The sequence below is a fragment of the Myotis daubentonii genome, chromosome 3, assembly GCF_963259705.1.
Source record: "Myotis daubentonii chromosome 3, mMyoDau2.1, whole genome shotgun sequence".
Taxonomy (NCBI): domain Eukaryota; kingdom Metazoa; phylum Chordata; class Mammalia; order Chiroptera; family Vespertilionidae; genus Myotis; species Myotis daubentonii.
The window spans coordinates 58,687,793-58,715,440 of NC_081842.1; the positions used below are offsets into that span (position 1 = coordinate 58,687,793).

The following is a 27,648-nucleotide window of genomic DNA, read 5'->3' on the forward strand; positions in this document are numbered from 1 at the left end:
AACTCAACTCATAAACACCACTAAGGGAGAAAGTGTCCCCATCCATTAGTCTAAGGACCAGCTCAGGTAGTGATGGAGATAGGTAAAGAAGATAAGCAAGGAGAACCAGCTAACTTGCAGGTTCAGAAGTTGACAAGGATGGAGAAGTTTATTGAGGCTAAACTTCTGGAGGGCCTACCAGGCCAGTGCAGACATTCAAACTTAGATTTCTGAGCAATGGAATGATCAATCCAGGGCCGAGTGGTCCCTCTCTGGAACAGGTCAGCTCCATTCCACTTCAAGCCTGAGGGAATTTTCCTCCCCTGACCAGCTCTCTTAAGGGAGACCGTGCAAAAATTTCTAATCTATGCATAGAACTCAAATTCCTGGGAAAAGAGCTCAAAGAGTATAACCTTAGTAAAGATAAACCCAAAGCACATCTTGTTATATGGAGAATCAATCACACAATCATTATATAGTTAGAGGAAAACAAGAAACTTGAAAGAGGCAAGTAGGCTGAGAAGAGAGAGGTGGTGATTTGAGTTTCTGACCCATTAGAACCCACTCGGTTAAGGTGATTGAAAGGTTTCTGTGCAGAGATGCCCTAAGGCCAACCTGCACAGCCACTGCTCAAGAGCTGAGAGAAAAGGCTTGGCAATGCTCATCTGGTAGTCAGTTACAGGGAGATGAGAGGCGATGCACTGATGTTCTCCATGGAGAGGGGATGGAGGGGAAGGTTAAGTACTAAATAATGTGGGATATAGAAGAGATGGAAAAAGAGAAAGGAAGCGGTGAAAAGAGAAGGGGGATGGCCATTCTTTCTCTTTGCTCCTTTCCCTTTCTCTCTCTTTCCTACCATATTAGAGAGCAGATGTCTTGCTCATTCCCTCAGTGACTGCCTTGGGGTGATGATGCTGCCCTTACTCAGACTCAGCATCAACTACATTCAAGTCAGCAGGAAGTCAAAAGGAAAAGGGACACCTAAGAATTTAGCCTTGAGAGGCTACCAACCTGTCCCAATGGCTGGGAGGCAAATGGTCGAGTGATTCCATTTTTCACACTCTTGCAAAACACAGGTAACTGATCTCTTGACATCAGCTCCACCAAGGACATGAATAATATTCTTGCACTTCAGAGATCCACCGTCAGTAATTATATAACCATTGTTGTGCTGTTGAGCTAAGAAACACAAAACAAAAAGATGCAAAATCAGATGCTGAACCTACTCTCTGATTGTTTACAAAGCAAAATGTCCGCTTTGTGAAATAAGAGGCTCTTGAAATACTACCAATAAGAGACTCCTGAAATACTACCTCTGATGAATCTGTCTCGCTTTCCTTCTCTTTTTAACCATGATCTCATTTTTCACTCCTCTTCATTTCTAATTCTCTATGAGTGGATTTCTTTAGTAAAATGTATGATTTTAAGATTAATATGTTGTCTCCCTCTCCACAGCCTCCCACATTCAGCCTTCCACTTATACTTTACGACTGAAAAACAGCATTGTGCCTTACCGAGGCGAGAACATTCTATTTCCACATTTTGTCCAGCCTTTTCCAAAATTGCTTTGGAGACCCCTACATGAGAACATCAACATATTTACACATGAATAAAAAATAAATACAGTGCACTATGATCACAATGATTGCCTCATTATCTAAAGGTTTTCCCCATTATTAAAGGAATCTTACAACCTGAGCATTTTTGATCAAAAAAAGGAAAATTCAGGAAATAACTGTTACCAATTATAGGAAACCATGTCAAAATAATTTTAAAATTATTAATTCGTATTACTAAGCCAAAGTTGGAGAAACCAGTTTGGCTATAGCAACTGCAGAATAGTTTCGTTATAGAAACCCTCCTTCAAGGGATCTACTGTGACCATTACTGTTTCAAAAGTTCTACAAGTAAAGTACCTGCTTTGTGATCAAATGTCTTTGTTGTTGAATTCACAATCACATCTGCTGCTTCTTTAGCAATATCTCCAGTGGCCACCTGGAAGATGATGGAGCCAATTTTCATTTCGTGCACTCCTGAAGCAGGGCTGGTAACAATCCCATACAAACCTGAAAAGAAAAAAGAAATGGAGTTAATAATCAAGTTAACAGTAGCAAGAATTACTTCAGTCTCATGCTCCTCACATGTGGCCCTCCCATACAGTACTTCTCTCCGTCTCCACACCAAACCCTGTATCTCTGGCCTTTACTATGGTCCTGAGACTGACCCTTAGCCTCAAGGATGGTCTGTTTCTGAAAAAAGCATTATAAAATACTAGTGCCCTGGTGCACGGATTCATGCACATTGAAAGGAAATTAATTAGAAGGTGGCTGGCGGGTGGGACTGGGCGAGATGGGCCAGGCATACCCTGGAGCCAACCTCCTGAGGTCCCTTACAGGTTGACCACACCTTGGGCAGCACTGTGACTTAAAGGGCATCTGCGGAGTGAGCGGGATCCCTCCGGTAGGTGGGGTCTCTCAGACTGGCCTGCAGGGATTGGGCCAAAACCAGCTCTCCCACATCCACCAAGGGGTCCCGGATTTTGAGAGGGCAGTTCTCAGGGGGCACACCCCGATTTCGGGCTCCCTTGTCTCTGGTTCCCAGGTGTATCACCTGAGAGCCAGCACTGTCAAGTCAAGGCAGCTCAGCAGCTCCTGAATTGAGCGTCTGTCCCCTAGTGGTCATTGCACATCATAGCTACCAGTCAGACAGTCAGCCATTTACATATTTAGATAAAACATATCAAATGTGTGCTTCTGGTGCTGGCCAAGGTGAAGTCAACCCATGAGAACCTCTCCCCAACTGATTACAGCTAAAACAAGGGACAAATACAATATCTACTAAGTGAGGACTGAAAAGTAAGCAACAGTAGGCAGACTGGGAAGAGGAGTCAAAACCTGAAGAGGCAACCTGTAAAGAGAGGAGTTTTGTAATTTTCCTCTTTTCTCTCCCAGCTTTGACCCAAGGGTGGCCCTACTTGTGGAACTGCACAAACAGCACAGGTAGAAAACTCTTAGAGGATCACTGTCTTTGTGACCAGAGGATTGAGAAGAGAGGGCACTGTGAGCTGAAGAGTATGGCAGGGATCTTCCTTATTTTCCATAATATTTTTGAGATTCAATTGAGCTTTATTTAGAAATTGGAACAGCTTCCACGGGAAAAATGTATGTGGACATATACTTAATATTTCTTTTTGAGTTAAATATTTTTTATCCTGATATTCTTTTATTTTTACATTATATACATTTTTTACTAATTAAGGTATTACAAAGTGATCTTATCCCCTCATTATACACCCCCCCCAGGCCTGCCCTCACCCTCACCCGCTGTTGTCTGTATCCATCCTTATGCTTATATGCATGCATACAAGTCCCAGATTTGTTTTTTTTAATCCAGGCCCTACCCCCAAGGTGACCGCAGTTGCAGAACTCCATAGTGGCCCCTCAGGGAGTTAAAGCTCTTAGAGTTCCGTATTTCTATCCAGAAGATCCAGGGAAAGGGCCCTTGTGGTGTGAAAAGTGTACATGGCTGTGTGTGGGAAATACCTGTTATTTTTCTCTCTTTCTTCTCTCTCCCCGCTTTGCCTGAGGACAACCCTGATCACACAAAGTTATGCAGCAACAGAACAGGCAACTTAAACTCCAAGAGAACATTGTCTCTCTGGCGAGAGGCCTCAAATATGGGCTCCTGCAAGCCAAGAGTGTGAGGGGAGTTCTGCTGAGGAGATAGCTGGAGAAGGTGGGCCCCAGTTCTGTGACAAACGGGAATAAATCCTAAGCCCACCCTGGAGCTGCACATGGGGGAGCCGTCCCAAGCAGCACAGCAAAGGCTCTGAGAACTGAAGTGACATAGGAATGCTTCCCATAGAAGGTGAGACAGGACTGTTAGGATGAACTTAACTGACTGACTGCCTGCTAAAACAATTACCATTTCCCAGGAGATTTTTAACAAGACCCAAGTGTCACAACATAATAATGAAAATAACCAGTCTATTATCCCAAACTCTTGTCATACAAAGACCTGTGAGCAGGTCTTAAGGGTAAAGATACTCAATATAAATGCTTCTGTCAAGATGATCCAGACGTTGGAATTATCAAAGACTTTAAAGTGTCTACTATAAATATGCTCCCTGAAGTCAAACTAAATATATTTGAATGAATGGAAATGATTTGAAATGAGTGGAAAAATAGGTGTCTCTGCAGAGAAATAGGAATTATATATTAAGAATCAAATGGACATTTTAGCACTTATAAATACAATATCTGACATTTTAAAAACACATTGGATAGGTTCAACAGTACACAGAGAAATGAATCCGTGAACTTGGATGCAGATCAATAAAAAATACCCAATCTGAAAAACAGAGAAAAAAAGATTAAAAGGAAAAAAAGAACAGATCCTCAGGGACTGGTAGGACACTATCAAAAGGTCTAACATTCATGTTATTGGAGCTCCCAGAGGAGATGAGAGACAAGTGCAGAAAAACTATTTGAATAAATTACTGAAAAATTCCCAAGTTTGATGGAGGACATACATATTGAGATTCAAGAAGCATCAGAAAACTTCAAATAGGATAAAGCCAAACATGTAACAGCAAATTTGACAGAGAAGCAGCATTTGGTTGGTATTGTCTCTTTAAATATGTCTATTTCCAAAAACACAGGTCACATCATCCTTAGGAAATACTAACCTCATCACTACTTAAATTCCTCTGTACCAATTATCTAACTTGGATTGCTTAATCTTCCACTAAAGATTGCACAATCGTGGCCAGTGTCTTGCATGCCCGGGTGTAGGGAATATGATTTAATATCTCCTTTCTCACAAATAGATTTTTTTCATAAAAATCATCACTGCCAAATTAACTGCAACATCAAGAAGGAAATTAGGAGAAAAACCAAGATGGTGGCATAGGTAAACACCAGAAATTGCTGCCTCGCACAACCACTTCAAAAAAACAACTAAAAGACAAAACGGACATCATCCAGAAGCACAGGAAGGATGGCTGAGTGGAAATTCTACAACTAGAAGGAAAGAGAAAAGCACACTGAGACTCAGAGGAGGTGCAGCGTGGAAGTAAAGTGCAGAGGTACGGAGGCGCACGTGGAAAGGGCTGACAGTTGAGGACAGGGCTGTCTTTTTCAATAGGGAGGGAGACACGAGCTCCTGCCTGCTCTGAACTCCAGTTCCGGGCGAGTCTCTGGGGACCTAGACTCAAATGGGGAGAAACAGGACTGTCTGGCATTGGGCAGAACTCGAGGGCAGCTTTCTCTCAGGGGTGCTTGCAGCAATTACTGTGGAACAGTGAGACCTGGGTCCTCTTAGGGCCGGGCTGAGGATCAGCCATAGCTGTTTGCTCCACCCTGTTGATTCCCTGAGACCACACCCCACCTAAGCTTTGTGCAGAGGATCTTACATATGTATGCCCTGGCCCTTTGCAATCTAAAATTACCTAACTAACTGCAACTGGGTCAGAGAGACCCAGAACATCCAAAAAGAAGGCCCAAGCCCCACAACAGCTTGCATTGCTTCACAGCTGGGCCTCATCTAGGCACCTCCAAAACCCAAACAAAGAAGAGGAATCTGCAGATCTCTTTGTAGCTCCTGCTGGGTAGCCTCAGGAAGCGGCTAAATTAGCACCTCCTTAGAGATCCAAGAGCCAGTATACCCAGTGGTCAGAGTGGATCATCCAGATTACAACTCCTCAGATCCATAAGGGACACACTCGAAGGGCAGACTCAGTGAGCACCAAAGCCCCACTGAAGCAAGTCTTGCCCCAGAAGGGTGTCTTCTGCACAGAAGTTCTCCCACTGCAGACACAGCTGATTCTCACTGCCATTTGGCCTGGAGGTCAATTCTTCCCAGTGATACCTACAACAATCAAGGCTTAACTACAAAAAGACTGTGCACACAGCCCACAAAGGGGGGCACTAAGAGTGTCCACCTCAGGTAATTGGGGAGGCTGAGCCACTGGGCCCTATAGGACACTTAGCACACAAAGCCACTCTACCAACACAGGGAAGCAGCCAAAATGCAGAGACAAAGAAACAGATCACAAATGACAGAAATGGAGGAAAGCAAACTACTGGATATAGAGTTCAAAACCACGGTTATAAGGTTTTTCAACAAGTTTCCAGAAACCACCAATAAATTTAGTGAGACTCTCGAGGTTATGAAAAAGGACCAACTAGAAATTAAGCATACACTGACTGAAATAAAGAATATTATACAGAATTCAAACAGCAGACTAGAGGATCGCAAGAATCAAGTCAAAGATCTGAAATACGAAGAAGCAAAAAACACCCAACAGGAAAAACAAAAAGAAAAAAGAATCCAAAAATATGAAGATAGTGTAAAAAGTCTCTGGGACTTCAAGAGTACCAACATCTGAATTATAGGGGTGCCAGAAGAAGAGAGAGAGCAAGATATTGAAAACCTATTTGAAGAAATAATGACAGAAAACTTTCCCTACCTGGAGAAAGAAATAGACTTACAAGTCCAGGATGTGCAGAGAAACCTAAACAAAAGGAATCCAAAGAGGACCACACCAAGACACATCATAATTAAACTTCCAAGGGCAAAAGACAATGAGAAAATCTTAAAAGCAGCAAGAGAATAACAGTTAGTTACCTACAAGGGAGTACCCTTACGACTGTCAGCTGATTTCTCAACAGAAACTATGCAGGCCAGAAGGGAGTGGCAAGAAATATTCAAAATGATGAATAGCATGAACCTACAACCAAGATTACTTTATCCAGCAAAACTATCATTCAGAATTGAAGGGCAGATAAATAGCTTCACAGATAAGAAATGGCTAAAGGAGTTCATCAACACCAAACCAGTATTACATGAAATGCTGAAAGGTATCCTTTAAGAAGATAAATAATTTGATGAACAGAATAAACTGGTGAATATAATAGAATCAAGGACATAGAAAGGGAGTGGACTGACAATTCTCAGGGGGGAAGGGGAGGGGGGATGCGGGAAGAGACTGAACAAAAATCATACACCTATGGATGAGGACAGTGGCAGGGGTATGGGCAGAAGGTGGGGTGGGAACTGGGTGAAGGGGAGCTATGGGGGGAAAAAGAGGAACAACTATAATAATCTGAACAATAAAGCTTTAATTAAAATTATTTTAAAAAATCATCACTGCCATCTTTCACTGATCATTAAGTATTCATTAAATAACTAGAAATAATTTCTTAATTTAATATTTTTTCTGAACACCTGAAAAGAACAACAAAATAAGAATGAAATAAATTTAGGAAATATGAAATTATATCTTTACTGAACCTTGTGTATTCTGAGTCTTGGCAATTTTGTCACTGATGAAATTTCCATTAGCTATTTTGTCAAATTCATCTGAAAATGCCTGGAAACACAAAGACAGTTTTGATTACTACAATCCTTAGTAGATAGACAAATTTGGTTCATCACAGTTTATGATCATGCATGCACAAATACTGATGAGAGAACAATTCTCAGAGTATTGTTATTATCATTATATATTTTTAAAGTCATAAAAATACATATATTATTTCTACAAATGCATCCAATGAAAATTATAAAAATGGGAACAAAGATATAAATACAAAAATATTGATTAAAGTGCTTTTTATTAAAATCAAGAAGAAAATACAATAGTTTAAAATCCAATAGGGAAATGGTTAAATACATTTTAGTATATCCCTGTGTTAAAATATTTAGCTGCCATTAGGAATTGCATTTTCAAAGAGTAGTTAATGGAATAGGGAAATATTCACTTTACACTATTAAATGAAAGGTTAACTTTAATTATATTATTATGACACCACTTTGCAAAGTACATATATATAGAAGAACACTAGAATGAAATATGACTAAAATAATTTATGCATTTTGCATTGTTCAAAGTTTCTACAATGAATATGTATTTCTTTCATATTCGGTAAGAGCAAGTAAGTTGCCAGTTGTTAAAAATATAGTGTTAAGAGAAAGACGATTACAAGAACACAGATACTTCAGTTTTTAACTTCTTAATTGTACCAAAAGAGGAATGGCTAGTGGAGTAGTGCATTTTGGAGCGAGAGACTGTATTTTAGGTTTAATGAACTTACGAGTTCCATTTCTTTGCCTGGTAGTGACACTCCAAAATCATCACTATTTTGTAAAACAAGCAACAGAGAATTTTGTTGGTAAAAAACAAAAAGTACCAAGTAACATCTTGGCTAAAAGGCTGATGCAATAAAGGAAAAGGACTGGAACAGATTATAGACTGAGGGTGTCAGACTCTTAGACCTCCAGAGCCCAGGCAGGAAGCTACAAGTGTAAAGGTGAAGAATGTGACTCTGGAGGACTATACAGCACCTGCCATTCAGCCACAGCAAACTGTTCAGACAGAAACCCATACCCAATGTGTCCAAATGTTTGAAATTTTAGGTCACAGTGGACATCTGGAGTATTATGTGAAATGCTTGATTTTAAAATATTAGCAACTGATTCAAAAATTTTTAAAACTAGACCAAAATAAGCATATCTAGAGGCCATGTTCATACCATGGGGTCCTGTTTTGCAACCTCTGTTACCTCTAAACATCTCAATAAGTTTTGTTGTTGTTTTTGTGTGCAAATATAACTAAAGTTTAACTGTCTTCAAAAGAATTAAGGGAAAAAGTGTCACAGCCATGTACAGACGATCAATACTATTTCCAGTGGCAGTAAAGGTGTCTGCAGAGACTAATCCTCCTCCTGAATACTTGCAGAGGAACCTGAGCCTTTAGGAAAGGAAACAGGGTCTGGGGTTACACAGCAATAATGAAATTTGAAGGTTCAGGTCCATGTCATAGGAGTCGCTCCCCTATTCACCGATTCAAAAATGCTCAGCACTTTCTCTCTAATTTAGTTCATTGTATGTGTGTAAATCTTAGCTCCCAGAATAATTATGATGTACAGGAGGGGAAGTATGTGCTACATACCTATCCCATGATCCACATCACCTTGTATAACGCAGATCATAGAGGGGTTGTTCAAAAAGCACTTATTGACTAGAAATTACTATAGTTATTCAGGCCAACTAAATGGACCATACTATCTTGGTCAGGTGGTTTGGTTGTCTGAATAAAATTTAGATTAGAATTGTTAGCTTCGTAAGAACGTAAAGGTAGTATTCGATTCAGGAAAAAATGAATGACATAAAAATTCAAATGGTCCAATGATTCATGGACATCTGCTGGGTTGCTAGCCTTGATTTGTTCATTTAATTCTTGCACTACCATGGAAGTTTTCAAACATTTAATCTCATTTACTCTACTGGACTCTAAGGACTTGGAGGCAGGGATAATGGTCTCTTATTAAATGCCTCTTGTTCTCCCATAATGTAGAGTCCAGCGGCTCACCCATAGCTGAAGTTCAGTAAATGTGATCTGGTCGATGGACTCTCTATGAGTTCTGGTACCAAATCTCCTATTCCAGGGGGTATGTGCTGAGTTCATTCTTACCATATCCTGCAGTTGTATTTCATCCTGACAATCTCCTATTTATAGGACCACAACTGTGCTTTTATTATATGTACTAGAGGCCCATTGCATGGAATTAGTGCATGGGTGGGGTGTTCCTTAGCCCAACCTGCACCCTCTCAAAATCTGGGACCCCTTGGGGGATGTCCAACTGCCAGCCGGATCAGGCCTAAACCAGCAGTCGGACATCCCTCTCTCAATCCAGGATTGCTGGCTCCTAACTGCTTGCCTGCCTTCCTACCTGATCGCTCCTAACCACTCTGCCTGCCTGCCTGATCACTGCTAACTGCTCATGTGCCTGCCTGATCACCCCTATTAGCTCAACTGCCTGCCTTCCTAATCTCCCTTAACCACCCGCCTGCGTGTCGCATCACTCTGAACTGCTCACCTGCCTGCCTGATTGCCCATATCCGTCTCTGCCTTGGCCCCCACCACCACAGCCTCATCTGGAAGGACGTGCAGAATGATGTCCGCAAGGTTGTTCGGCTGTCCAGTCTAATTAGCATATTATGCTTTTATTATTATAGATAAAAATGTCTGTGTTCATATGGAAGAAAAAACTATAGATTAAAAGAAGCTTAAGGAATATATCAACTCAACTGCAATATATAGGCTTTGTTTGGATTCTGATACAAACAAACAAGCTGTAAAAACAAAACATTTATGTGACAGTTGTAAATTTGAACATTGACTTGATAATTGATGAAATAAAGGAATGATTGTCAATTTATTTTACGTATGAAAGAATATTGTGGTATTGTTACTTTTTTTTAAGTGAAGGGAAACGTTTCTTTGTTTAAAAAAAATGGTGTTTTTATTGACTTGAGAGAGATAAGTGAAACAGCACTGAGAGAGAAACATTGATTGACTGTCTCCTACATGCCCCCTAAAAGAGATCGAGCCTGCAACTGAGGCATATGCGTTGACTGGGAATTGAACCTGCGACCTCTCAGTGCATGGGACAATGCTCAACCAATTGAGCCACACCTGCCAGGGCCATGGTGTTGTTACTTTTTAAATTCCAATGTCTAAAATAAATACTGACTTGTTTATGGGTAAAATGTATATCCGGATTTGCTTCAAAATAATAGGGGGCCCTGGAAAAGTGGTTTAGTTGGTTGTAGTGTCTTCGCATACACCAGAAGGTTGTGGGTTGGGCACATACCTAGGTTTCAGGTTTAATTTAGTAAGTGTGTGTGCGATGTTTCTCACATCAATCTCTCTCTCTCTCTCTCACTCTCTCTCTCTCTCTCTTCCTCTCTCTTTCTTCCTTCCTCTCTCTCTAAAAACAAAAATCAATAAAAACATTCTCAGGTGACCATTAAAAATAAATAATTTTAAAAATAGTATGGGGAAAAGGGCAATAAATGAGATAGACATAAAACATATTAGCCATAGGTTGATAATTGTGAAGATGAGTGATGGTTATAAAGGAGTTTATTATACTATTTTGTTGATCTTTGTACATGTTTGAAGTTTTCCTAAATAAGAATCTAATTTTTTCTATATACATAATTTTGCTTGAAAATTCCCATGCTTCAACTAGTCTACAGTGCTCTTTTACTTTCCTGCATGGGAAATACATGGAAGAAACAACCCGTTAGACCAAGAAGACATTGGATACCATTAGGGCTCAGTTGACAAAATAACCAGAAATGAGTGAAGCTGTACCTGAATATTCCCGTGATCACTCGGGTGCAGCAGAAAGCAAACCTCTTGTAAAGCTGTTGGTTGACTGTTGCTACTAAATTTGAACACTTCCGAAATGATCAATTCAGCAAAAACAGTCTTAGGAAACCCCAAATTGCCTGTTCCTATGGCTGGAAACGCAATTGAGTTTAAGGACAAGTTCTCAGTCATTTCCAAACATTTTCTGATTATGTCTTGCATGATCTGAAAAGTACAAAGCACATTCTTATACATTTTTGCCTAGAAATGGGAGTTAGGAAAAAAAAAAATAATTTAGCAACTTTGTGATCTCTGTCTACTCCTTTTTGCTTTCAACAAAAGGCAGGCTAAGGGCAGTCAGAAGGGAAAGAAAAATACAGGAAAAGGAAAAGAGAATGTAAGAAACCCTTCAAAAAGACTCACAAGCACTTAGCAATGAAGGAAAGAATCAAAGCAACTACTCTTTTAATCCTTCATGCTCTTCCATTCTTCATACCCTCACCTTGCCTTCCTCACTAAAGATATTTTATCTTAGCCTGGCCAGTGTGGCTCAGTGGTTGAGCATCGACCTATGAAACAGGAGGTCATGGTTCCATTCTTGGTCAAGGCACATGCCTGGATTGTAGGCTCGATCCCCAGTAGAAGGTCGTGCAGGAGGCAGCCAATCAATGATTCTCTCTTATTGATGTTTCTATCTCTCTCTCCCTCTCCCTTCCTCTCTGAAATCAATTTTTTTAAAAAGACGTGCTTTCTTCAATAACTCTTCCCTATCTTCAATAACTAGTCTTCAGGAGCAGTCAGCAACACTAAAAGAAAGGGTCATAATAATGGAACCTGCCATGAATGTGATGTTACTGCAGAAGAGAAACAGGGTACAATAATTAAAAAGAGAACAAAGGGGTAACCAATTTCCTGGGGAATTTAAAACCAGACCCCACCTTGTGTGAAGATGTATCACCATTGTTCCAGTTTGGCGCCACCACATGAAGCACTTGGTTGCATTGCAGATTACAACCAGTGGTTTGAAGAATCGTGCCCACGTCAACAGCTATCCCTTGTCCAGCTGTGTTCAATTCCTTCTGGAGATTTGGCCCAGCTTTTGCCAAGAGGGCCTGAGAAAGGAGCCCACTATTAAGGTTGAGATCCCGAGGAATGGAGTTGACGACAACATCAGCCTAAAGACAAAACCAACAATTTGTTTCAAATTCTAACAAAAAGCATTCATCAAGGATTACTGTATTTGAGCCATTGGACTTGGCACAATGGGGACAACTAAAGATTATTGTTTTCAGAGACAAATACCACCCAAGATAATGTGTTTTAGATATTGATTTAAGTTACACTCCAGGACAAAAGAGAGCTGTCAACAAGTGGGATCACTGAAGGAGTCTAGAGGAAATGCCATCGGTGGACAGTGAGGACACCCTGTGTGATGAGGGCCCTTTGGAACAGTTGAAGCAGGCAGGGGGAGACGGGGAAATCATTCAGAAGGGGGAACACAGGCATGGTGGGTGTGAGTTGTTGAGCTGATACACAGCTTCTACAGAAAAATGGTGCAGCCAGGCCGGCAATGTTACCGTGGGGGTGGACTGCAGAGGACCTCAAGTGCCAGGCCATCTGGACTTCCCGACAGACAGTGAGAAGCCATGGAGGCTTTTCCAGCAGGACATGTGAGCAGACTAATCAGCTAGAGTGAGACACCAAGAGAAGAGAGGGGAAGGAATGTGACTAAGTCATTTTCAAAGCTGTCCTGCATGGGTCCTGGACAAGCAACACATGGCAGGTACTGTGGCATCAGAACTCAAACATCTATGGGAGAAAAAGGAATGGAAGAAATATCTTACTATTTAGTGTTCAAGATGGACAAGGAATGGAACATTCCAATTACTGACTTGGGGTCAAAAGAGTTTCTTGTTTATGTATTTGTTTTTTTAATGATAAACTAAATCATTTTCTAACATTTTTTAAATAGTGCCTGGATAGATTCCAATCATGCCTCTACCTTTCGTTAGCTGTGAGAGTTGGGCAAATTACATAGCCCCTCTAAGTCTCATTCCTTCATCTCTTTGAGAAGAATAATAGTCCTGGAATCTACCTCATGGCATTGAATGAGAAAATGCAAGCCAAGCACTTAGCATAGTGCTTGGCACATACTAAGTAATCATTGTTAGCAATTATTCTTCTAATTATCATTTAAGATTATTATATAAGGAAGATGACCCACAGATGGGAAAAAAATATTTGCAAATCATAATCTGGTAAGGGACCCAAATCCAAAATACATAAAGAACTTCTAAAATTCAGTAATAAAAAGAAAACCCAATTGCTCTAGCTGGTTTGGCTCAGTGGATAGAGTGTCAGCCTGTGGACTGAGAGGTCCCAGGTTTGATTCCAGTCAAGGGCACATGCCCGGGTTGCAGGCTCCATACTCAGTAGAGGGCATGCAGGAGGCAGCTGATCAAGGATTCTCTCTCACCATTGATGTTTCCATCACTTTCTCCCAAACCCTTCCTGTCTGAAATCAATAAAAATATCTTTTAAAAAATAGATAACCCAATTTAAAAGTGGACAAAGGATCTGAATAGGTGTTTCTACAAAGAAGATAGGCAAATGACCTTCCCTAGGAATCTCTTCCCCAGGCCTGCCCACAATCCTCAAAGGAAGGAAGGAACATCTGACACAGCAGGGGCTTCCAGGGCTATTTCCATTAGCTAGAGCCTGTGTGGAAGAGGTTGTTAAATATGATTTAAAAAAACACATGACCCCCCTTCGGATTCCTAGAATAACTGTCCCCATATAATACTCGGACCACTTCCAGGTGCAGTTTCCACTTTCCTTCCCATAGCTTCTTACTGGTGCTGGGTGCTGATTGACCCTCAGACTCAGGCCTCCAGGCTCAACGTGGTTCAATTCCACTGACAAAATTCCTGTCTTATGTCCCCACTCTACACTCTAATTTTTCTATATCTCCTATCAGTAAATTTGATAGGAAATTAACCTCACATTTGCCAAAATACCACAGGTCTCAAGGCCCTGAACAAATATAGAGACCCTTGTAATTGTAAGCCATTATTGTGGATTTTCACATTTACTGGGAACCTGGTGATCTGAATACACTTCCAGGTCCCACAGATAACTGGCCACCCTCTATCAGTAAATGCTGTGGTGACGTAGCCCTATTTTCTAAGGAAATTTGTTTCCAGGTCCCCATGGAGAGCATGGGATTCTCTCCCTAATGCTCTCTTGATCCTAATCTTCCTTTGGCAACAGACTCCCTGGAGTTGCAGCATCTAGTGGGTGTTCTGTAAAAGGGACACTCACCATAGCATTCTGCACGTCTCCTTTCACCAACAGGATCCTCAGACCGCCTGGGCACAGCAGCATTTCTCTGTTTCCATCATCGTTTCTCAGGCCTGGCTGGACTCCTGCTGGTACACTGGGCAGGGAAGGAGTATCAGGCTTGTTGTTTTTAAATACAGTTTTCACAGTTTCCGCAAAGGCCTCAACAGTCTTCTCAGCTGAATCCACAAGGTAAACCTCCTTTAAGGTGTATCCATCCCAGTTATACAGGAAGGATTCCTTGATGGTCAAAACAATGGTCTCCACACACTGGCATAAGGGAAAGCCACCGTCTCCAGAACTAATGGCAGGGATGGCTATGGATTGGTACTGGAAATTATCAGCCAAATGGAGGCTTCTTTTCACGGCATTCTTTAACTGTAACATACACCCCAGAACATCACTGCTGTTCCACTTGGGTCCTACTGCATGGATCACCTGGTGGTATGGGAGCTTTCCTGCTTTCGAGATGGTGGCATAGCCAGTTGGGATCTTACCCTTTTCCTTCACTATCCGGTCACAGTCTGCTTGGAGCTCAGGGCCAGCTGCCTTTGAAAGAGCAGCAGCCAGGCCCTCACTGAGACGGAGGTCCTCATTTGCGGCATTCACCACCACTTCAACAGGAAACCGTGTCAAGTCGCCTTGCTGTACAATCAGCGAGACTCCAGGGGCCAATTCTGTCTGACAGGAGGCCTTCTGCCCATCACTGCCACCTCCCTCCTTCTTTCCTTCATTCTGCAGCAGTTCCACAAAACAACCAAATGACCGTACCTCACGTTTATAATACCATGGTTTATCCCGGAAGGACTGGCTGGCTCCTGGCTTATCAATACTAATGCTTTTAACACAAACTGAATCCCTGGCTTGCTTGAGGATGTTCATTCCCTCCAGGACTTCGGCCTTTGAGCCAGTTAGTAAAATGCCTTCTGGATCATTCCTAGCACTGAAATCTACCTGAACATTTAGCTCGTTCATCTTTATCTTTTGCCAGAGTATCTTCTCTGCCTTTAAATAATCAATAACTAAGGGAGGCTTTACCTCAAGGAATCTCTCTATTTTCATGTTTTTTTCCACAAAGTAAAAAAGAATGTGGTAGATTTCATTTACTTCTCTCATGCAGCCTGCAATAATGACCTCAGCTGTGGTTCCTGAAGTTAACTCATTCATCGTTACAGTCTTTGAGGAGGAATTATATTTCTTCGGCAAATTGTTAGTGATGGCTTTCCATGTCTTGCTGTTAAGAACTTCCCTGTCCTCAATGTCTATGCGCTTATAACTTAAGGCACTGACCATTTGCTTCTCAGCTTCTAAGAGGACTTCAGAAGAACAGCTGGTTAAGAAAACAGTTGTGCCCTCTAGCTCATAAACTGCAAGAATTTTCTGTGCTATCAAAAGAGACTTGGAGAGTTCTGAACAGTCGACCTGTTGCAAAAACTGCAAAACCTCCGGGGGAAGCTGAATGCTTTTCTGAACCATGGTGAACACCTTTTCCTGGACTTCACACTTTGCTTTATACACATCTATATCGAGTCCTTTAAAGCACATGTGTTGGGTGGCTCTGTCATAAAAAATCTCCATCTCTGGGTACTCCCTGCGGAGACGCTCCTGCACACCGCTGTGGCACAAAAGAGAATACTTTCTTGGAGACATGGCCACTTTCTCCTTCAGACTTTGCTCTTCTCTTTTAACTTTTTGAGTGGTGTTTTCTATTAATTCCTTGATTTGTGGCTCAATGTTTTGTACATCCTCTGATTTCCCCACTAAGGTTACAATCCCCTTACCTGTATCAAATTCAATCAAAATTCTTTCATCTTCTAAGTCATTTTTCATGATGTCCCACACTACTGGGTCCACTTTAAATGGGGTAACTTTAAATCTAGACCTGATGCCAAAGAAGGCTATGGAAGCATCTTTCTTCCAGTTCTTGATACTTTTTCTTCCTTGATTGACTATGGTAGCTGCAGGGCTGATGGTAACTTCACCATTGAGTGGGGACCATGTTAGCTCACAGTGAGAACGTCTCACTTCTTCATTTATCTCCTCAATCAGATGATTCCTTTTGTGTAAGAACTTCCATAAAGAAAGATCCAAAGATTCTTTAAATGGTGCTGGAAGCTTGATCAGAGGCTTCTCCTTTCCATACAGAGCTGTGCCCAAGGAGGTATAATATGGGGACACGGAGAGCGGCATATTATTGAGGTCAGGCTTCTTGGTCATGATGGTGTCTAACACTTAAAAGAAAATAAATAAAATAAAGTAATCCCAGGGTAATAGGTTTCAAATCAAAACAAACAAACAAAACGTTCCTATTGTGGGGGGTGGGGGGCAATCCTAGTGTTTATAGAACTTCGATGTTACAACATAGTATTAAAAGGGCAGCTCTACTCTCAAAGTGCTCAAATAATAATTGATATGTATTAACACTGCACAGGCATCCCTTGTGTAATGGAGTAATTACTTTCTGGCTAAGATCACTGTATGGTGAAATTCTGTTATGTAAATTCCAGTTTCCGTTTTTGTGATACACTGATATATCACCACCAGGTTAAGAAATAGATATGACTTTGGTCACAAGCATGGGGATACTGTTTGGGCCAGTGTAAAGAATATTTTGGTGCTTAAAGCCAACCTTGTCTGAGAATCATGCTATGTGCTGTTTCTTGTGCCTCTCGCAATTTTAGGCTTCATAGATGACTTAGATTCCATTATTACTTCTCAGGGGAGGTGCATAATAATAATTATCATAGCTTCCTAAGTGTCAGACACGATTCTAAGAGCTTTACATATATTAAATTAATTTAATCCTCATGACAACCCTTGAGATAGACACACTATTAGTATTATCATCACTATTTACAAATGATAAAACTCAGGCTAGCCCTAGCTGGTTTTTCTCAGTGGAGAGAGCATGGGCCTGTGGACTGAAGGGTTCCGGTTCAATTCTGGTCAAGGGCATCTGCCCGGGTTGTGGGCTTGATCCCCAGTGTGGGCTATGCAAGAGGCAGCCATTCAGTGATTCTCTCTCATCACTGATGTTTCTATCTCTCTCTCTCCCTCCCTTCCTCTCTGAAATCAATAAAAATATATAAAAATCTTTAAAAAACAACAACACCTCAGGCTAGTAAAAAATAGATAACTCGAATAGGGTCATGTAGACTGTAAATGTCTGAGCTAAGATTCAAATCAGTGTCTGTCTGAAACCAAAGCCCACACTCTTGCCCTTCTACCAGGGGTTCCAAACCAAGGTCATCCTCAAAGTCATCAGTGCACAGCCCAGAGACTGATTCAGCAAGTCCTGCACCTCCCCCATCCCTGCTATAATCAGTCTCTTGCCACTTTTACTGGGACAGTCGCTAGGATGGAATATGGGCATGTCTGTGTGTGGGTGGGTGGATACTCTTCTTTCTCAAACTCTTTTTGTGGTAGTTATTAGACAGGTACACGGAGTCTAAGAAGGAAGGGAATTAGAATGAATTCCAGTAACAACTTGGATTAAAATAGCATCCTTGTGGAAAGATGTTAAAAATTACTTCACTTGTAATGATTGGATCCTAGGCCTTGAGCCAGACATAATGCAAAAAACAAGGCCTTCAGAGATCCAGACACATAGCCTCAACTTCCCCATGTGGCCCCGTACACGCTACAAGCCTGGGCAGTACCAGTGACCACTGGTACTAAATGGAACCAAATGATTTCAGAGTGAATAATTTCTACATATAAAACAATATGGCTAAATAAATTCTGTTCTTAACCCGTCTTTATCGACAGTTTGCCTCATTATTGGTAACCCAACGTAAGTGGTGAAATATCCCATAAGAAAAATTCATGTTATAGGTGAACTGAAAATTGGGGAAAAGTGGAGAACTTAAAAGCATTGATTATGGGCCAGACTGCCAAGGTTCTGATCCTGCCTCTGTCACTCACTAGCTGTGGAACCTTGGTCAAGTGATTTGACCTTTCCGTACCTCAGTTTCTTCATTTGTAAAATAAGGATTACAATAATAGCAACGCCTGTAAAGCAATGTCTATAAATCCACTTTGTAGCACTCTGCAGAGCTCTGCAAATGTCTAGAGTGAGAAAGGGAAAGTCAATTTATCTGAGACCCTGGAAAACAGGGAATGTGCAAGGTTAGGGAGGAGGCATGACCAACATAGTCAGATGGTTCAAAGATGTCAAGTGAAATGGAACCTTTGAGAGGATCCTACTGTTCACAGGTGTAGCTCGGGTATAAAATAAACCTCAAGAGACTTGGGAAGAAGGCGCTGGCAGGACTGAGGTGAGGCAGCGAGTGTGAGTGAGCGAGAGGGTATGTGGACATGTGTGCTGTGTGTGTGAGTGAGGGATAGTCAGACACTGCAGGAGTATCAGGAGCTAGCAGACCAGGCTCTCTTGGACAGGGAGCCCCTGGCATTGATGTAGGCACTCCATGGGCTGCCAGGTTCAGGTACAGAGCTTATGCCATCTTCAAGGGGGAGCAACCTCCTCTAAGAACTCAACATCACCATCACCCAGGATGGCCTTGGACAATGCCTGGGACGCTGCAGTCACAACAGCCAAAATCCTGCTTCCATGCCCACAGACCTGCAGATCCTAGGACATCCACCTCCTAGGGCACATGGTTCCCGCAGCAAAAACTCAGACTTTACCCTCCTCGGCTGATGGGCCATAGATATGGTGGTTGCACTGCTGTAGTGTGCAGGTCCCCTGAGTCTGCCACCCAAGCAGGCAGCCCCCAGGTGCCTCTGTGAGCCGCTGCTGGGTGCACGAGCGTATCTAACAAAGAGCACAAGGCCCCTGCAGCAGTAAGTGGGACTTCCCCCTCCATGGCAGCTGACCTCCAGACACCCCAGTTGCACTGAACCAGTGTGCAGGCTCCTCTGAGTCTGCTGCCCTGGCAGGCAGCCCCAGGGTGCCTCCTTGAAGCTCCACTGGGTGTGCGCATATCCAACTAAGGACACAGGGGCACCTGCAACAAAACTTGCACCTCCCCCTCCCTGGCTAATGACCTTTGAAAACCATGGTCGTGATGATCCAACACGCGGGACCCCTCTATGAGCTGCCACTGGGCACATGCCTCTCCAACCAAGGGTGCAAAGTTCCCTCAGCAGGATCCATGACTTCCCCCTCCTGGTGCCTGCTTTTGGACACCTTGGTGAGTTACTGAGGACTCCCCACACTGTTCCAGCCACACACTATGAGACTCCCACATCCGCAGCTGCTGGCTCCTGACCCCCTCATCACTCACAGAGGGAAATCACCTTGGCCAGAGTCCCACTGCATCTACTGCAGAGTACGGGACAGCTGACCCCCACCGTCATGGGCTCTGAGATCCTCATAGTGAGTTGCAGAGTGAGACTACCCAAGCAAGAGTCACACAACAATGGCCAAAGTCATAGTACCTGAGCCTCAGGCCCTGAGGCCCCTTCCTCCCAGGCTGTGGACTCCAGGAACTCACAGTGAACACATTCCAGTGAGACCTCAGGCAACCCTTTTCACAAGAGCTGGAACCACAATCACATCCACAACAGCTTACACAATGAAGCCGGGGGTGAGTCACATTGCCAGACAATCCATGGCGAGACTTCATCCATGAACCAGAAACCAACATTCAAGACCCAAGTACATCAGGAGAACCTAAATAGCTCAAGCAGGGAGCTACACTAGATCACCAAGCCCAGGGAATTTGAGATTTTGCACAACTTGGTCCCCAAAATCATCAACTACATAGCACCACCCTCAAAAGAACCTGGGTAGCAAAGTAGTTGGATCTAAGACATAGAAACAATTAAATCATTACAGCAAAAAATGATGGGGAGACAGTAAAAAATAATCTGCAAAGGAAAGAAAAAGAGAAATCACCAGAGGAGGAATTATATGAAGTGGAGACAAGTAACTTGTCAGAGAAATAAAGCAGAATAATGGTTTTAAGGATGCTTAAACGTCTAGCTGACAAATACACACAACTCAATGAGAATTATAAGGAGCTGGATGAGAATGTCATCAACATGAAAAGGAATAAAAAGGAAATGAAGAATGCCATAGCTGCAAGAAAGCACACAATGGAAGGCTTCAACAGTAGTCTAGAAGAAGTGAAGTACTGCATCAGTAAGTTAGAAGATGAGGTAGAAAAAAACACAAAAACACAGCAGCAACTGGAAAGAAAACCTAAAAAGCAGGAGGAGAGTCTAAGACAGCTTTTAGACAACATGAAACGAACAACATATACATAATAGGGTTGCCAGATTAAGAGGAAGTGGAGCAAGGAATAGAAAACCTGTTTGAAGAAATAATGACAGAAAACTTCCCTGATGTTGGGAAGAAAAAAGCCACATAAGTCCAAGAAGCACCTAGACACCCAAACAAGTTGAACCCAAAAAGACTAACACCAAGACACATCATAGTTAAACTGGCAAACATCAACAACAAAGCAAGAATTCTAAAGGCTGCCAGAGAGAGACAGAAAGTTACCAGCAAGATATCTCCCATTAGAATATCAACTTATTTCTCAATAGAAAGACATCAGACCAAAGGGAATGGAATGAAATATACAACATGATGCAAAGCAAGGGACTTAATCCAAGAATACTGTACACAGCAAAGCTATCAATAAAAATTTAAGGTGAAATCAGGAGCTTCACAGACAAAAAAGGACTAAGGGAGTTTATTACCACCAAACCAGTAATGCAAGAATAGCTAAAGGGACTGCTATAAAAAAGAAGAAATAGAAAGGGAACAAGGAACACATGCATAAAGAATAAAAATGGCGACTAACAATTACCTATCAATAACAACCTTAAATGTAACTAGATTAAATTCTCAAATCAAAAGATATAGGGTAGCTGAATGGATAAGAAAACATGACCCATACATTTCTGTCTACAAGAGACCCACCACAGAACCAAAGACTCACACAGACTGAGAGTGAAGGGATGGAAAAAAAATTTTCAGGCAAATGGAAATCAGAAAAAAAGCTGGCATAGCAATACATATATCTGACAAAATAGACCTCAAAGTGAAGGCCATAACAAGAGATAAGAAGGGCCATTTCATAATACTAAAGGGAGCAATTCAACAATAGGACATAACTCTGATGAATATATATGCACCCAATACAGGAACACTCAAATACATTAAAAAAAAACTTCTGGAAAATATCAAGGGAGAGATCGACAGCAATACAATCATAGTAGGTAACTTTAATACCTTATTGACACCACTGGATAAATCCTCTAAAGAAAAAATCAGCACAGAAACAGAAATCCTAAATGACTCACTAGATCAGATGGACTTAATTGACATCTTCAGAACATTTCACCCCAAAGCTACAGAATATACATTCTTCCAGGTGCACATGGGACATTTTCAAAGACAGACCACATATTAGGACACAGAAAAACTCTCTTCAAATTCAGGGGGATGAGCGTATGAGTGCGGAGGTGGGGGGGAGGTTGGGGGTTAATGGGGGGATAAGGACACATTTGTAATACCTTAACCAATAAAGAAATTTAAAAAAATATTTGACAAAGGAGGCTAGAGCATACAATGGAGTCAAAACAGTCTCTTTAATAAATGGTGTTGAAAAAATTGGACAGATACATGCATAAAAAATGAAACTAGATCACCAACTTACACAAAAATAAACTCAAAATGTATAAAGGACTTAAAAGTAAGATGGGAAACCACCCTAGTTGCCAACTACACTGCACTGTGATCTGGGGACTTGTTTGTTACAGCAGTTAGATCACCCCAATAAAGACACACACACACACACACACACACACACTTATGCCAAATAAAAAATAGCTTGAGGATTCAATAGCAACATAAACTAGCATTCAATGAGTCATGAATGAAAAATCAGAATGAGTACTGGGCTGGAGGTGAGGCCTTATGGGTTCAACCCCTGACTCTGCCACTCTTTAGTCATGTGACCTTGGGCACATCTCTTAATTTAAAAATGAGAGTATTGGACTGAGTGAATGATAAGAGCCTTGCTAGCAATACAGTTTTATCACCCTACTATTAGAAGCTTCATCACAAGAGAGGCATTGCCATATAAAGAGCACCAACAATTAAGTCAGGAATCCAAGAAAGAGAGATAAAGGGATTGGCTGGCTTGGAAAGGGTTTAGAGAAGAGGAGGAATCTGAGTAATTTTGAAGGGTCTATCGGATTTAGGTAGAGAAAAGTGGGGTAGAGAGTACTGTGAGCAGCAGAATACAGGCAGAGGATAGTGTTGTGCCAAACTATTTAGGAAATGGTGATCTGACCAAAAAAGCTCAAGGAGCTCTCATGTACAGAGATGTAAGAAATGAGGCCAGAAAAGTCAGCTTCATCCAGAATGGGGTCTGGACTTTATCTTACAGTTGGTGGTAAGGTGAACCAGGGAAGGTTTCCGTGAAAAAGATGACCAGATATCCCGCAATACAAAGGACTGGTCAGATTTAAGGAGAAGGGCATCAGGTACAGAGAGAACAAGCAGGGTATTCCTGCCATGCTGGATTTATAAAGTGATAATGGGGGCCTGGGGTGAGGGAGGAATAAATGAGACCAACACATGTGAAAGCTTAAAGAAAAGACAAATTTCTAGTAGGTGATGGTCAAACTGGTTATGCACGTGAAGACAAATAAAAAAGACAGAAGAGGGCACTGGTTTGGAGGCAGATGACACACGTGGCTTCAGACACATTGGCGCTAACATATTTTCTTACAGGAAGGTCAGACACAGCTCTGGGATTTAAAAGCGGGTCCAGGCTTGACATATAGACTTGGAATAAACGGAATTTGCTGACCACAAGTGACCCGTATTTCTCTGCTCTTGTTCATCTCTCTTCTAGTTCTTCCACTTGCTGGTTTCCACCTTTGAGCTCCAACCCAGCTCAGCATGGCCTGAAACAGGACACTGGCTTAGTGCTCATACCCCCTGATATCAGTTGGTGTGTGCCTTTCCCTGCTCTGTTACTGCCTGTCAATCTTTAACCTGAAGCTGTGGGTTTCAGGCAAGGCTAGTGCCTTCATGGTTCTGTGTCCTCTGCTCTCCTCATCCCTTAGATATGGGACCTACTAGGAAACCACCCTCCATCCTCATTTTGTTCACCATTCTAATGAATTAATAGAGTTCTGACAATGGACCCAAGAGCCCTGACAATGACCCCCAACTCTCATCCCAGTACCATTTTCAAAAAGAGAAAGTTGCAAAAATCTAAACATGTTCTCAAGACAATTTCTACTTTAGAATAAAATATTTACACGTTTTTGGAATTTTTTCCCCTAAGATCTGGATATGCATCACTTTATCTCTGTTGCTCAACCATTCAACACATTTCATTCTTTCGTCCCCTTTATAACACCATGCTTAGCCCAGAAAAGTGTGGCTTCTGTAGTAAATGTCAGGGGCCACAGGCTAACACCCAGACACGAGTTAAGCAACAGACTCCACAACAGCCACTAGGTGTTGGGCTCTCTCACAGCAGATGGAGGAGAGGAGCTGCTGCTGCTCTGGAGGGTTGCACCCCATTCTGCACCCAGCACTCAACCTTTCATCCACAGAGGACCCACACCTTCCTTTAGTGACTCCTGAGGACAGCACTTCCCACACCCAGTGCTCAGAAACTGACTTAGCCACAGACAGCACCCACTTATATGTCTTGCTTCTCCGTGGCAGCTTGGGCACAAGTGGGCTCTAAAGGTCAGTTCATCACCTTCCACCAGGCCCTCTTAGCCCTCCGCTCAATTGCAAGGTATCTCCCAGTCCCCACAGAGAGAGCAGTTTCCATCCTTCTGACCTGAGCCTTTAGAGCTCAAGTGGCTGCCCCAGTGTTCACCCTCTGAACAGCTGGCTGAGAGTATACTGAGAATGAGCCCAAGGCACCGCCAAGTTGAGAAAAACCTGCCTTGTGAAGTAAAGAGGATAAGGATGATGTATGTCTACAAGTGCCATCTTTAATCAAAGCAAAACTGCCTCGTGAAGGCCAGTCATCTCAGTTGAAACCTTACCTGGTTCACTGGCATGTTCTTTGGCCTTGGATTCCTGAAATTCAAACAATAAAGTAGCATTAATAAATTGTCAATAATTCAAATTTCTTTACATTAAGAAAATGTGCCTGAGACCAGCCTGGAGATACAGGGTCAACAGACAATAGTGAAAAACTCCAGCAATAATGCTTTCGAGTGCTCCCCATGTGTAATGCCACCTCCAGTTACTCCGGGGAAAAAAAATCACTGGTAAATATGAGTAAAAAATAACAGAAATTCCAGTGAATACCAAGTGTCCAGAACAAGCGGTAAGATCTGCATCTTTTCCCCATTTAACATTTATTGAGTCTTTCCTATGAACACTGTGCCATTTGCTTTACACTGGTTGTCTCATCCAACCCTCACAACAATCCTACAAGGTAGATACTATTACTATACCATTTTAGGAAATACTTAGTACATGCAGTATAGATCGCTATCTCCTCAAAACAATGTAAAAGTAAAACTAATACAGCAAGTTCCAGGTTAAGAGCAACCCAAAATTTTGTATCTCAAACCTCCCTTATTATAGCCCCCAAATCTTAACTTTTCCAAAAGTGTCTAAAAATCAAACAAAACGTGCCTCCTCCTTCATTATTCCATACCTGTCCCACCACATCTGTCAGTTGCATTTCTCACTGCAGTTTGATTTATATTTTTTGTTCTACTAGGTGTTCCTCATTGTGCTTCCCATCCCACACACCTTGGGAGAACACCCTACTTCCTGGCTACTTGCTCCTTTACTTACCTTTGCTGGAATTTTCTCCTTAGGGGCATCATGGACTTCATTTGGGTCTGGAGGCAACTTGACCGTTAACTTAAATGTTCCTTTTCCTGGCAATGCCAACTCATGGTTCTCTCTCTCCAGAAGGTTCTGCCGAACTGAAATATCAAAAAAGAAGGAGAAGGAGAACCATCAAGCATCTTTATTTACAACTTTATTCCATATTTCAAAGCCTTTGTCATCATCAATCAATTACTCAGTCATTTGCCCAAGAGAGGTCTTAGATGATAAAAAGAAAAAAATAATAGAAAAGTGTATCAAGCGGGCATGGATTTGAATTCTATCTTTAAACTTATTTTTTTAACTTTAAGTATTTCCAAAGCCTTAGTCTTCTTGTATAATAAGCAATTAATAAAGATTGTATTATATGGATGTTACGTGGATTCAACTGAAGAAACATAAAGAATGTAGTATAGTACCTGATGCTCAGTGGGCACTCAGAAAGGGAGCAATATTTATTGTACAGTAAAGGAAATAATTAAAGCATCCGTCACGGTGAGCCAGTGAAGATTGGTGTTGGGACATGGCATGATAAAAGCCATGTTTTATCATGTTTAGGAAGGTGACTTGAGCAACCAGGAGCCTGGTTAATAAGTTTTTCAATCAATTCTTTAACTTGTGAAGATAAAAGCCTCACATCTGATAGTAAAAGTAAAAAAATGGATGAAGAGATTTAAAAAGAAAATAGCACATCTGGCAACTGGGCTGTAGTGAGAAAAAAAACTGAACAGTGAACATAAGCTTTCATAAAAGCTGGATTAGAATTCCAACTCTAGATGAGTGACATTGAGAAACTATCTTCACGTCTCTTAAATATGTTTTCTCACTCAAACCAGTGATCTGTGAATGAATTTTCTAACACACACAAAAGGTATGCAAATGTAAGTTATAATTATAAGAGGCTGTGTGAGAAAGAAAGGCAAAGTTAGTATATCTTAGACGGTGGAGAATATGGAGTGAGTTGAAACGAGGAGATGTGGTCGACATAGTCAGATGGTACAAAAATGTCAGGGTGAAGGGGAACCTTTGAGAGTTCCCTACTGTTCACTGTTGTAGCCCTGCCATGAATGATGGGTTACCATGTTGTATTCTGATATGGTTGGCCTGATGAGGCCAAGGATACAAATATGAGTCTTTCAAAAAGAGGGGCTTAAATAGATTTACCACCTCAACCATCCATGGAAGGGTAAGATGCCAACTGGCTGAAAGAGTCCGCCAGAAATAATATAAGATGAAATGCCGGACTCCAATTTCACTCTTGATGGGAGGGAAGATATATTCACAGAGACTCCTAAGGGGCTGCCCTAAGCTTGAGTAAGGGCTGGATAAGAACCCAGTGCCAGAGCAGAAGCTAAGTTTTGTAAGCCAGGTTGTCCAGAATCATGGACCTGTGTGATTGAAAGCTTCCTTTTATTATTCCCTAGACCGGCCGTGGGCAAACTACGGCCCGCGGGCCGGATCCGGCCCGTTTGAAATGAATAAAACTAAAAAAAAAGACCATACCCTTTTATGTAATGATGTTTACTTTGAATTTATATTAGTTCACACAAACACTCCATCCATGCTTTTGTTCCGGCCCTCCGGTCCAGTTTAAGAACCCATTGTGGCCCTCGAGTCAAAAAGTTTGCCCACCCCTGACCTAGACTTTGGTAGAGTCATACCTGGTCATTTAAATGTGCCAGCCTGGCCCTGGCCAGTATTGTTCAATGGTTAGAGTGTCAGCCCTTGCACCAAAGGGTCATGGGTTCCCTTTCCAGTCAAGGGCATAGGTTGCAGGTTCAATCCCCCGCCCCAGTCAGGGTTGAGTGCAGGAGGCAACCAATCAATGTGTCTCTCTCACATTGATGTTTCTCTCTCTCTCTCTCTCTCTCTCTCTCTCTCCCCTCCTTCCTTTCTCCCCACTCCCTTCCAAATCAATGGAAAAAATATCCTTGGGTGAGGATTAACAAATATAAAAATAAAGTAAAATAAAATAAAAGTGCTAGCCTGGCTCGGCTAGTGTAGTTCAGTGGTTGAGCATCGACCTATGAACCAAGAGGTTAGGGCACATGCCTGGGTTTTGATTCTCCCTCCACATTAATATGTCTATCTCTCCCTCCCTTCCTCTCTGAAATCAATTAAATTATTTTAAAAATAAATAAATGTTGCTGGAGGCTAATTCCAGCATGTCATAAATGCAAGTTCATGAAAAGGTTGATGAACCTTGGGGCTTTAGCAGGGCTGAAAATCTTCACGTTATTACCTGCTGCTGAACAGCTGAGGGCAATTCCCCCAACCTGATAATCTCTTAGTGTTTACCAAACCTTACCTTTGATATGTATATCTGCTTTGCTATAGGGAAAATGTGGGAATAAAAAGCCTTGGGTCCAGA

The 27,648-nt window shown here is 41.9% G+C and overlaps 2 protein-coding genes across 2 annotated transcripts in view; both read right to left on the minus strand.

Moving 5' to 3' along the window:
* Window positions 1–27,648, minus strand: part of LOC132230338 (protein mono-ADP-ribosyltransferase PARP14-like) — a 249,519-nt gene that overhangs the window by 18,119 nt on the left and 203,752 nt on the right. The window lies entirely within an intron of this gene.
* LOC132230337 (protein mono-ADP-ribosyltransferase PARP14-like) overlaps window positions 1–27,648 on the minus strand; it is a 157,323-nt gene that overhangs the window by 13,776 nt on the left and 115,899 nt on the right. The window contains exons 6-12 of the mRNA XM_059687656.1: window positions 14,462–16,710; window positions 12,079–12,315; window positions 11,144–11,365; window positions 7,273–7,351; window positions 1,896–2,045; window positions 1,494–1,556; window positions 991–1,158 (exon numbers count right to left, since the gene is read on the minus strand). Coding sequence (XP_059543639.1) covers window positions 991–1,158; window positions 1,494–1,556; window positions 1,896–2,045; window positions 7,273–7,351; window positions 11,144–11,365; window positions 12,079–12,315; window positions 14,462–16,710 — 3,168 coding nt within the window. The remainder of the gene's footprint in view (window positions 1–990; window positions 1,159–1,493; window positions 1,557–1,895; window positions 2,046–7,272; window positions 7,352–11,143; window positions 11,366–12,078; window positions 12,316–14,461; window positions 16,711–27,648) is intronic.